This window comes from Crocodylus porosus, unplaced genomic scaffold (genome assembly GCF_001723895.1).
Source record: "Crocodylus porosus isolate Cpor-Errol unplaced genomic scaffold, CroPor_comp1, whole genome shotgun sequence".
NCBI classification, from domain to species: Eukaryota; Metazoa; Chordata; order Crocodylia; family Crocodylidae; genus Crocodylus; species Crocodylus porosus.
Genome location: NW_017728931.1, coordinates 57,400,234 through 57,413,310, shown reverse-complemented (window position 1 = coordinate 57,413,310; position 13,077 = coordinate 57,400,234). Strand labels below are relative to the sequence as shown.

Below are 13,077 nucleotides of genomic sequence, written 5' to 3'. Positions count from 1 at the left end.
TGCCACAAGGATATTTGTTTCTACTGTAGAAATAATCACTGGAAACTCTGAGTACTACATATAAACTGAATTTAGCAGTTACATTTGGCTCCTAGGAATTTATGATTAGTACTTGCATTTAAAGTAAATTCAATATAAGTTACAAAACTTTACTTGATTCTGAAGTTAAAAGTCTGGCAGTGCCCTCCAATTTTCTATACACAGCCCTATTTCAGTACAGGTTTATTCAGTATTGAAGCCAGGGTCAGAAAGAGAGGCATGATTTTTAGGCAATCATTTTCTGAAATGAGTTTATTTTCACACGTATAGTAATAAGTGAAATGAGGTGAGTGTTGTTTGAGGATCAATCCTCCATACAGTTCTAAATTGAATTCCTTTTCATCTTTAAGTGAAAGATTACTAACATAGCATCATATGGCAATGTATCAAATTTTATTTGTGGGTAACTAAATCCCTGCTTCTTAGTAAGTGATAAAAATCTTTATCTAATCCAGCAGTCCCCAAACTGTAAATAAAGGCACTACAAAAAAAGGGGGGGGAGGGGGAGAACTTGCTGTGTTTTGCTTAAAATATCAAAATCAACTGACTGAAAGTATAAAGCTCTTTACAAAGTATTGTCCGTTAAGGCATAGTCATTGATTTTGTGATCTTCTGTGTATAGTACATTATATAGAAATAATATATTCTGTAACAATTTAAGATTAGGAGGAGGATGTTGTCTTCAGTTACAATTTCCTTATCTTGGACTTTTGCATAATTTGAAACAAAAAAACCTGGAATGCTGCCCTCTCATTCAGATTTTATTCAGTCATTATTTTCTCAGTTAGATATTAATATTCTTTTCAGAGCACTTGCCAAGTCTGTATGAGGGGGAGGTTGTATCTTGGCAGAAAGAGAGACTCAAATGACCAAGTGAGGTATACTCTCTCTATAAACGAGAGAGAGTGAGATGTGCCAGAGATGGCTTTAATTTGCATAAATCTTAGCAACCCAGCAAACTAACTATCGATTTGCTAAACTTTGATTCTGTAGCCATTATATGTGTTGCTAAGATCTTGCTGAGGTTGCCTGAAGTGACCTCTAACTTGAATGCAGTGGAGATGCCACATGGGAGCAAGACAGTTCTGTATTTGGAGATTCAACGAAGCCTGTCAACACAAAACTAAGGCCACCCTTATTCAGAAAAATCACATTGGGCTTGTGCTTTACTGAGTCAAGGCCTAAATCTAAAGCAGTAATGCAGTCTCCTTCTCTTGTCTTCCTGGTTCTGATAGCCAAAAAAGGTTATTATATAGGTATTTTACATAGATAAATATTCATAATTTCTTCAAAAACTTTAAATACATTAGGCAGGCCATCCTACCTCAATAATATGCATACAAAATATACTCAGTATGCAGTATGGTATAATTTAATTTGGCTATTATAAGTAATATTCCTCTTTAAATAAACAGTTTAATTTCTTCTTGTCCTTCTTATACTCTGTTGTTTGCAGTAAACTGAGATAGGCTGCTAGCTCTCACTTTGATAGAAATGACTTAAACTTCTTTACTATGGTTAGTAATATTATTCTTTTATTTGAGTTGGAAGATGAGTTTAAAGAAATTCAGTCAGACGTGCAAACAGTTACAGCAAACATCTGGTATGCTGTGCCTTGAGCCATTACATTTTGGCTGCTGTGGTACGAGATATTGATTATTAATACAAACAATGGTATCAAGAAATGTAGGAACAGAATATTAATACTGTCTAATTAAGTCACTCTCACAGCCACTTCCCAGGAAAGAGGCCTCTATCTCAGGATGTGTAAATTGTGCAGGACTCTTATTTGCAAAGGCAGACAGAACTATAGGAAAAAGTGTAATATTTTGCAGTTTTCTGAACAGTCCCGAGAGATGCCAGTGGAGGGGTCAGAACCCAGTGGTCAGCGCAAGAAGTGAGTGTGGGATGTTTTAATCATATAGGACAGGGGCCAGGCAGAGTACCAAAAACACCCTCATACTCGACCTGTAAGATGTTGGTGTGCCAGGGTGGATGTCAGGCAAGCCACGAGGGCCCCAATTCTTATTGTGGTAGCACAGCCCCAGCCCCTTCCCTGCCATCTGCCCCAAGGCGCACATGCCAAGCAAAATGCCTTTGCATGCTACACGCTGGCACCCATGCTGGGGGTTGCTGCCTACTGTTGATGTTGGACTTCCAGTTATGCTAAACTGTCATAGTTATGCTAAGCCACAGTTAAGCTAAGGCACCGAAAAGGAGCTTGGGAAGAATAGGCTTCGGTGACCTCTGGATGAACTGAGAAGAGATGTAAAAATTCATTAACAAGCAGAAAAGCTGGTATGAGAAAGGAGCAGTAGGTTTAAAGGAAAATTAATGAGTGCAGGTACGGAGATAGTGGACGAACCAAAGGGGCCAGGTATGAGGTTGGAAAAGAGACAAATAGAAATAGATAACAGGATAGAAAGCTAGATAAGCCTTTACACACAAGCTTGGACATTTGGGGTATAAATAGGGGTGCTGCATTGTTTGGTTCTATGTAAGGGAGCATATTTAATGCAGGGAGTTACTATCTTGTCCCAGCAGTTTTATTGAGTTGGACTGACTGTTAAACAGACCAGCCAGTGTACTGTCTGAGTGACAATAAATCTCTCTGAGCTCTTACCACAAAACATGAATTCAAATCAATCTTTCTGCATCATACCTGGACTCAGGAAGGCTGCTTGTGAACACCAGCCTTCCGGAGTGCCTAAACGCCAACAGCCGAAACACTGAAAGCAACAGCAAGCAAGGGGCTACCTGAACACCACGCCTCAGAGCAACAACTCACACTAAAGATTCAATACTTCTTGAAATATTTTAGTATACAGAGTAAAAAAAATTTTAAAAACCACAGAAAAGTCAGTCTTTGAGAAGCATCTGCATTTAACTCCTATGATTATGGGGGGAAAACAGTCTTGTTTTTTTTCGTTTTATTGTTTTTTTGCAGAATATTATTGCTGAACATGAAATCCGCAACATTTCTTGTGCTGCACAAGATCCTGAAGACCTCTCAACATTTGCCTACATCACTAAAGACTTGAAGACTAACCACCACTACTGCCATGTATTCACTGCATTTGATGTGGTCAGTTTATAGATGCTATTACTTTTTTTTATTAAATGTTCCCAGTACAAAATAATTAAAGGGGATGCACATGTAACAGAGCAAAATGCTTCAAATGAGGCTGGCAGGTGATGGAGTGATACCACTGTAAGAGAGCAAAAATTTTCTCTGAGAATAACTCGCTAACAGGATACGCAGCTTTCTAGAACAGTTTAGAAACAGTGAAAGGGGTTAGATTAGATGGCCCTTGAGGTCCCTAGGATTCCCTTCACTCCTTTATTTTAAAATCATGTTTCCTCTGGAACAACTTGCATGTTGTTTTTCCACTGTTAGCTCCAATTTTAGGTTTGGCAAATGGCTCTCTTCACAGCCCTACCATACAATTCTTTTAATTTGCTGTGTAGGGGACTGCCTCATAAGCAATTACTTTTATCACAGGCTTGGTCGCTTCCACAGAAACCTCAGGGAATTTAGAAAAAAGTAACAATCTTAATTACTCTTTTTTGGAAAAAAAAACCACAGCGTGCCACACAAAACTGTTTGACTAATGTACTCTGCCTAAGTTGGGCTCAGTCCTGCAAAGTAATGAGCGCTTAAGCTCACCTAAAGTCTGAAAGTAGTCCTGTTCAAGTCAGTGGGACTGCATATTATCCCCCCTCAGTGTGGAGGGATGGACAAGATGGTCTCTTAACTTCCCCTTAGAGGCACAGTAGTAGGGTGGTTAAGGCATCTTGCAAGCTCCAGAATCCAAAGGCCACCTGCAGTTGACCCAGCTGCAAATGGGTAGGTGGTCATCTGGTTGAAGAGTCAAGTGACCAGACATGATGCTAATCGCATCACTCCAGTCTCCACCATGGGCTACAAAAACTGGTGCATTTTAACCAAGTTAATGCCATGGGCTGCTAGGATTAAGAGGACCTTTGATCTTCCAGCTCTACTTTTTCAACAATTCTTGTTCTGTGCCATTGTACTGAATGAAGACAGAATCAACAGCTTGCAATATCGAGCTCCTTGTTTCTAGCAACTACCGTTTTCTTCCATATAATCTTCATCCTTTTCCCAAAAAAACTAGCTGGGGAAAATTGGGGTGCACATTATGTATGAGGAAAAGGACTCCCTACGAGTCTGGAAATTTTGCGGGGGAAGTATTGGAGCAGTGGCAGCATTAATTGCCGCAGCTCTGGGAGCCATGGCAATTAACGCTACCATCATTCCTTCCCTTCCCCACTTTGCCCCTCTGCTGCCAAGTTCCTGGACCTGGGAAGAGCCTGCCTTCCCCACTACATGCTGGATCAGGACTGCAGTTGAGGTTGGTCCATGGCTAGACCCAGTGCACCAGGTCCAACCAAGCATACAGCCCTGGACCCACCACATTGCTCCGGAGCCAGTGAGCAGTCCAAGTCAGGACTGTGCATGGCCCCAGGGCCAATGTGCAGGATTGGACCCAAAAACTGCATCCCAAATTGGGGCCTACTATGAAGAATGTTGAATCATGTCCCACTATGTTGCGTGGCCTTGGTGCTGGTGTGCTGGATTGGGCTGCCCCCAGAAGGCAGCCCCCAGGCCTCTGGCACTTAACCTAGACTCCAGTGTGAGATTTTTTTTTTTCCTGTTGTAGAGTCCTTAAAAAATGGGGGTGTGTAATATTCTGGGGTGCATTATATGCACAAAAATAAGTATGTGTACTTTTTATTTATAGTAAGTGCATTAAGTCACAAAATAGGAAAGCTGAAGATACCAAATGTGCATGAAGAGTTACATAATAAGTTTTATCTGGTTTAATCTGGGGGAAGTAAATACTCCTATCCATTAATACTTGAATTCCCTATTTAAGAAACCACACAATTAGTCAAACTACAAGGCTCCATACACGTCTCAAGAGGTCTTGAGGACACCATGGTAACTAGCTATCACAGTTTCTCAAGTGGTTTGAAACAGCAGTGCAAACAAAGATCTGTGCACAGCCTTGTCAGTTTTCTTCTTCGAGTAGCTTTGAACAATACCACTGGATTCAATAAGAAATACTGTTGTTGTTAAAAGTATGTGCAGGTGTCCCTCTGCTTCATGTTGCACGTCATGCGTCTTCCTTGTGGAGCCAGCAGGAATTCTAGTGAACAAGGAAAGCAAGTTTGGGTCCTTTGAAAATTCTGTTCTAGCAGTGACTTTTCAAGCCTTAACCTATAAAGTTTTCAAAATTTGCCTTATGGCTATATAATTTCTCTGGAGAGAAGCCAAAGTGGCAGCTTAAAGCTTTGAGGGTTTTAACTTTGCCCCTTACAGCAGGGGTTGTCAGCTTTCAGCCCAAAGCCACATCCAGTCTGTGAAGAGGTTGGATCCCGCCAAAGGCAGAACAGGGAAGATCAGAGACACGCAGCTGCACTATGCTCTTGTACCCGTGTTACCCTTACCACAGAATTTGCCCCCTTCATTGCCACTGGGGAGAGGGGATCGGTGGAGACAGGAATTACAAGCAGCTTCGGCGCTCCAAGGGAGGTGGAGATGTGTGGCCTGCAACAAGGCCAGGTTAGAAGTAGCAGCAAAAGATGTTTTCTCCCTGCCTTCAGCTCTTAAATCTTATATCCAACAAGAGTCCCTACAGCTCTTGCTACTGCAGTACAAAATAAATAAATATGCATTACACAGTAGTAGCTGAAATTCCTCTTGTGTCATTTGGCTTACAAATGTGTATACTTTTTTGACACCGCATATTGTATATTTAATTCCTGAAGCTTCCTCCAATGGACGCAAGGAAGTTCAATCAGGACTACTTAAGATATATCTCAGCAGGTTACTTTTTCTGTAGCTGTGAAGATGGGGCAACCTAGCTGAACAGGGAAGTATATAAAAGTATAAACTTAATTATAACCATTGCAAGAAATTCAGAAGGAAGTTAAGAGTTTTGATTATATGGTTTTATTGGTTCACATGTCTCTGTTAAGGTTTTAATGCAGGTAGGGAATAGAACCAAAATTAAAACTGTATTTAAAAATTAGAAAGTCCTTGGTCAACAAGCTGTTGGGTTATTAATTAAAGAGGGGGATATTAATGATGAGAACCTGCCAGAACTGGTCTGATTAAATCAAATTGCATTATTGGTTTTACCAATCCTTTGCAATGTTCCTAAATAGTGACCATGGATTATATTTCATCCATAAACCTAATCATCATATGCAGACCCACATATTTATAATCTCAGGTATAGTAACTGTAATTCATTTCTCTTTGCCTGCCAAGTGAAGACTAGTGATCAGCATTTTGCTCACTTTCCTCACCTTAGGGGTTGTGCTTATTGCCCCAAGCATTTATAATGGCTATTTTAAGCTGTACCAATAGCTTTTAATGTCTGACTGTCTTCACGTAGTATTCTCCTGCTACATAGTTCCCATCAGGGTGCTGCCTATTCAGATAGTCTTTTTGTGTTGTGTTTTTGTTGTTCTGGATGTATCGTTTCCAATGCAACCTCCAAGAAAAAATACGTAAATGTGCACAACTTACATATACCTCAGTTCCGTTCTCTGTTTAAAATAAAATGCTTGTTTGTTCCTATGCTAACTTGATGTTTTTGCCCCTAGAACAGTGCAGTGTAGGCTACATACCACATTTGTGAATATTTGCGGAAAAGTTACATACCCATACACACCATGATAGCTCCTCCATGTGAATCCAGCAATGTCAGTAGAAGATTCACATTTATATAGATTTATACTTGTAGGTATATATATTGTGGCAACAGAAACTAAATTGCATGCTGACAATGTAATAGAAAAGAAAGAACTCCAGGTCTCCTTAAAATTTCCTTAAAAAAACCCAAAAAACAACAAAACAAAAAAAACTGAAACTATCAAACACCGCAGAACAGAATTCAAATTACATGCAATGAAGTAGAATGCACGCTACAAGTAGAGTTGATATTTAGGGTTTGAGGTGACTCTGGGAAAGCTCTCTGCAAAGAGATGCACACAAAACCCTGTGCCATGGTGGCTTTACCACTTCATGTGTAGGAGGTAGTGAACATGGACCAAGGATGGCTTCTCCCAGCACAACACTGCCTGGAACCGTAGTTGAGTGCTGTAGACATACTAGCTGTATGCACCTAAGTACATGAATATAGAGTAATGTTCTTGCATAAAAATACATCTCCTCACACTCTCCACCCCCGAAAAGTAATCTGGTTTAAAGATCAGTTTACAAGTGAGTCCATTAGTTCATAAAGGCAGCTTTGTGCCCATTCAGAAGTACAAGGCAGCCCTAAATGATTCGACGTTCTAGTGAAAGATTTCTTCCTGTCTCAAGGGGTCTTCTTCCAGCAACCAAAAAGCCACCATGGCAGATCCTCTACTTAATCCCAAATTCACTACAGGGTGCATGGTCAAAATATTGTTTTGCTTAGCTGTTTCCTGACTGCTGTAACAACTCCTATAATAGGTAACTGGCATAAATTATAATAGCCCCCTGCTCCAATTCCTGCTAAGGACCGAACTGGCACCTGAAACCTCCTTCCCTCTGCTCTTGCACTGAATGTTCAAAGAGGATTAGGGTCTGTGTGGAATGGAGAAGAGAAGGATGTTTCAGGTGACCTTAAAGGGGAAAGTGGATTTGTTCTATTTTACTGCTTCTTTATGGTAGATTAACGTAGCTCTGATTTTTTTTTTTTTTTTTTTTTTTTTTGGTCTTAAAATGAGTTCTTGATGCTCTTTAGCATTAGAAATTCAGTTCTTGTCTGCCCTTGAAAACTCTGCTGCAACTAAGAGCTACAAAAATTATGACATTCTGAATGGGAAGAATCCCACATAGCAATAGAAGGATGTTTTAATCAGATTCTGTAAGTGTCTGCTCTCTTCTTGGTTGGCTTTGCCAGCAGGCATTAAGATCAGTTCCTGGCACAAATGGAAGATCTTATCACATTCCTCACAGATGCCCTTCTTTTAAGATGATCTTGAAGGAAAATTCCTTGGGATTCCAAGAATTTTCTCCAATAAATTCAGAAAAGACCAGAACTGACACTGATTTTTCTAAGAAAAAAACAAGAACCCATTCTGCCATTCCTACCATACATCAATGGTGCTTTAAAAAGGTCAAAAGCTCAAGTTTTAAAAATATTTTGCAAATCCCTCATATGAAAGTCTGCAAAACCTTAAAGGATATACAATCTCATGTTCTTGTTTCAAATATCCTAGAGGTTTCAGCATAAAACAGTAAAATATAAGAACATTAAACATTTAAACATACAGTGAGGCAGCAGTGATAATGTCTGTGGCACCTTAAAACAACTGACATTTTCACACAGCATAAATCAGTGAAAATGTAACATGACAGTTATAAATGCTAATAGCACAGTTGGACTACAAGTAAACTGGGTCAGGCTGGCATGCTTAGGTGCTGTGCTAGATGCGTTATGCCTCAAACTTAAACAACAAGACAATCCATTTTCCTCAAGCTCTCGGGTCATAGACATAATGCATCAGTATTACTCATTTGCTTCTTCTGACACCCTAGGGGAAGGGGGAGGCCTACACAGAATACTGTAGCTCCAGCAGCTTCATTTTTCTTCCCGAAAGCCTGAAAGGACAGTGTGGAGGAAGATAACTGGCACAGATATTGGAGCAACCACTGATTTTCTGTGTCAGATCTCCAGATTATTCCACCAGGGGACAAACCTGCCTCCTACCCCAGTACTCTTACCAAGGGAGCAGTTCAGTAGAAACTGAAGTGAAATCTTATGCAGTTTCTACCCCACCCTTCAGTAGTAGACCTGACCTGAAAATACTTCAAATGAAAAATCCTTTGTATTTTTCCTATAGATATTTTTTTCAGCAGATATCTTTTCTTATTTTAAAAATGACCAAAATCCAGTATCTCTTAATTCTGTTGCATTCTTCCTTTTCTTTCAAGACTTTTGCAAACATAATACCTAATCTATTTGCTTTATCTATATATTCATGTTTCAGTTTTCATTAAGAATATTCAGTTAATGCAGTATTTCTACTAAGATATATCTAAAACTATTTACCATACTCCCCCACCCCCCAGTAATCACGTGACCACTGCCTGTCTGACTGCCTAACTATCCCAGTGGTTCTCAATATTTTTAGATTCAAGGCACCCTTTTATAACTCTTATGAATTCAGCGACATCCTATTTCAAAAACGAACTTATAGTGCTTACCTGCTTGAAGAGAGGCTGGGAAGGATGAAGAGCATCTGGCAGGGAAGGGTAGTGATAAAAGTTACCATTTAGAAGAGTTGGGGATTGGGAGATGGTCCCTCAGTTAGACGGCAGCTGTAAATTAGAAAGATTGAGACCAAAGGTCTGTAGAAGTTGCCTACTGTTCCACAATAAAGTTAGTTTAGTTCTTCTCATTCACATGTGCCTGGTTGATTTGAGCCTGGTGAACACTACAGGAAGAGCTTGAACTTAGCAACTCAAGCTTATCTCACCTCCTCTCTCCCAGCAGGACCCTTCAAAGGCTGTCACAGCACCCCACGGTGACATGGCAACCGTGTGAGAATCACTGGATTACATATTTGCTGGTCATTGCTGTTGTAACATGCTTTATAAACAAATTCAAAAAGAAAATAATTTGCACCAGCTCCTGATTGGTGGAAAGATCCAAACAGGAGGGCCTTCTTGTGGTCTCTGTATGGTAAATTTTATGTTCCCATCCACTCTCACAAATGTTTAGTGCAGGGGGTCCCAGTGATCTTTGTATGTATAACTGTAAGAGGAACTATCAGAGCACCATAGTTATAATAAACTTCCTTGCTTTCTGAGCTGTTATACACTGTTAGTCAGTCAGTTCATTCTCTATGAATCTAGTTATTCTGTCATTACAGTTAATCCAATGCGATGAGACAGTATAGTGGCTTCCTGTCACTACAGCAACGCAAGATTTCTCTAAAAGCTTAGTGGTGTTGCAACATTAGCACATGCCCTCTATTTTGAGCTATAAAATGTGTTATTCTAAACATCTGTAGCAAGGCTTTCAATTCTGTGACTCATGAACTGAAGATTGTCGAACTAAATCATCATAATGATCCCTTCAGGCTTCAGTCGAGGACTCCATTGACAAGCTATGTTCATAGCACTATCCTATTTTGGCCAGTATTTCCAAAATAAAGTAGTTAACTATACTCTTGCCAATTTATGAAGACTATTTCCATGTAAATGTTATGAAATCATGAGAAATCTGTTGCAGTGGAGGCAATCACAGCAGGTGATCACATCCAGGTGGTGAAGTTAAACATTTTCTTTCTGGATTTTTCATAAGAAAGTTTTGTCATTTAAACAAATGCAAATCTGGAGCCATCTTGCAATTAATCACATCATTTATGCTAGGAGCTGCACCTTCAGAACTCATGGAATTAGTCCCCTTTTTTACAGCAGATGCGGCTCCACCCAAGTCAGTGGATGTGCTTTTGTTTACACCACGGCTGACTTCACCCCACTGTGTGTTGCTGTTATAGCATGAAAAAGTTCCTTCATGACCACTGTGGGAATGTAGCTTATGGGTTGAAGTAAAGTAATAAGATAAAATTATAGAAGGTAACTAATGAAGGGCAGATTTTATGCATAGGCATATTTTGCATTACTTCAGGCTTTGGTAGAAACAGCATACTTAAACAAGGTTAGCTGAAGAATTCATGAGTTTTTCAAGAAAATATGCATGGCTTTGTATCAAAACCATGTGGAACTTTTATGGAAACCACCATGTTTGCAGGTTGAAACCATAAAGTTGCACCCTGGGTTTAGGTCAGATTTGACCGCCTAACTCTACCTGGATCAAAAACAAAAAACAATATGCTTGCCCTAAATGCTTAATTCCAGTTCAGATAACACCTCTTTTTCAGCAAGTGTCTGTTGTAAACTGTTTTTCATGTTTTCAATAAGAACCGCTACCATTCCAGTTATTCTGCTACCCAGTAATGCCTACTCTTGACAAATCTGGCTTGCTTGGTAGCCTACACAATATCCTACAGTGCTTTCCCAGGGCCTTTTGGTAGTCTAGTTTTAAATTAGAAAATAATCACTCAAGTGCCTGTTGTCCAGTTCCAACATGAGATTAAACCCTGGGAAGGGCAGTCACTGCCATAGCACCAATTTTCCACCATGCAGACCTGTGAAGCACGGTGGTTTTGCTTTTATCAATTTCCTTTGGATTTTCTCAAAGTGTTTCTTATTCTGTGATAGCGCGCACAGCACAGGGTGTTCTGAGACATTAGACATGGGAAACAATGACTCAGGCTGCCAGTTCTGAAGGACAGGTCAGGAGATCAATCTTGAAGTAGAGCTGGGTGGAATGTTAAAGAAACAATGGGACAAAACGGGAGGTACCTGGAGGACGAGTCATTCAAGCTGGAAGCCAATATGCATAAAATTGTTCTAAGAAGGGTCTGAGGTAAGGATTTTTTTTGTGATATCTTTTACTGGACCACCTGTGCAACTGGGAGAGCTTTTGGACGAGCTTTCAGGAGTCAAGTGTATTCCTCAGGTCTGAGGGAAGCAGGTGCAGGCTGAACTATATATCACGGATGAGGTTCTGTATAAATGCACACAGCCTGCTTGGAGGAATATTAAAATGTAAGATAAAAGAAGTGCAATAGAGTAGGCAGTCTGGTTAGTGAAAAGGAAGACCATCAGACCAGGAGGTAGTTATTACCTGTGAAATGCAGAGGGGTTACTGGCAGATTGTCTAATAAAGGATATCCCAAAAACCCTTGCCTCTGGGACATTTCCTGGACCATGAGGGCTACAACAACATTCTGAAGGGGTGATTTCACCAAATTCCCATAATTCTGTGTTTTGTCATTAAACTAAACCTTGCAAGAAATTCCCTTTCATTATCACAACTAATAGACCCACAGAAAAGGATGGCTGGAACATCAAATAAAGTTTTGGTGATGAGGTTGATATGGCAAACCACTATTTTGCAACACCAGCACAGTTCAAGTACTATTCCAATGTTTGGCAATTGGAGAGACTGTTACAGGAATGCCTTTCACTAATGTAAATTGTATTTTGATTGTCCTCAGTAGGCACGTACATTATGTCACACCTGTTAAAGATGGAAGAGACCAAGCAAGTCTTCACATCTATTTATAATTTCTTTACATAGTAACACTGACTTGTACTATATATTTGTAAAGTCTACACAACTGCACTATGCAAAATTTCACTGTGCAAAATTGTCCCTAATTAACAATCATAAATGCTAATTCACTGCAATACTAATTTTAAATTATGTTTTTCCATTGTTCCAGAATCTAGCCTATGAAATCATTCTTACACTAGGACAAGCATTTGAGGTTGCCTATCAGCTCGCTCTACAAGCGCGCAAAGGAGGCCATTCTTCAACCCTTCCAGAAAGCTTTGAAAATAAACCCACCAAGCCAATTCCAAAACCACGGGTTAGCATTCGAAAGTCTGTGGTAAGTAAAAAACAAAACAAAACAACAACCCCAGCCTCCCTGCCCCCCCCAAAAACCCCAGCAACCAAAAACAACAGGTGGTGTGCACAAAACCAAAATACAGTTTTACAGCAGAAAATGTAGGCATGCACCTTTTGATGATTTACGTATTTAGCCACAAAGGTCCCCAGGTTGAGCTATGCTGCATGTACAGATCACCTCAAAGTGGATCTGTGCAGAATTGGCCTTTGGAACACTTCATAATACCAGACTCCTGAAGTTCAAGAAGTCATATGCGTAGTACTAACCAAGAATGTCTGATGCTGCTATGCTAGTGTTTGACTTGATTCCTCTTTGCTTCTATATATGGTGTAGCAGTTTAAATGCAGTGGCCAAAAATCAGTGCCTCTTTACTCCTACTGTGTAAAAGAGCTCAAAGGTTGACTTAATGTATTACTTCCTAAAATCTCTTTGTTTCATTTAGATGCTATTATTAAAGCAGCAATACCATAAAGCCCTTAACTGATGTGTTAGACCAGGGATTGGCAACCTATATCCCATGAGCCAGAT

General features: G+C 39.9%; 1 protein-coding gene across 9 annotated transcripts in view; it reads left to right on the top strand.

The window, feature by feature from the left end:
- ANKS1B (ankyrin repeat and sterile alpha motif domain containing 1B) overlaps positions 1-13,077 on the top strand; it is an 837,577-nt gene that overhangs the window by 821,762 nt on the left and 2,738 nt on the right. For all 9 annotated transcript variants that reach the window (XM_019545115.1, XM_019545114.1, XM_019545113.1 and 6 more), the window contains 2 exons: positions 2,987-3,124; positions 12,361-12,528. In XM_019545115.1, coding sequence (XP_019400660.1) covers positions 2,987-3,124; positions 12,361-12,528 — 306 coding nt within the window. The remainder of the gene's footprint in view (positions 1-2,986; positions 3,125-12,360; positions 12,529-13,077) is intronic.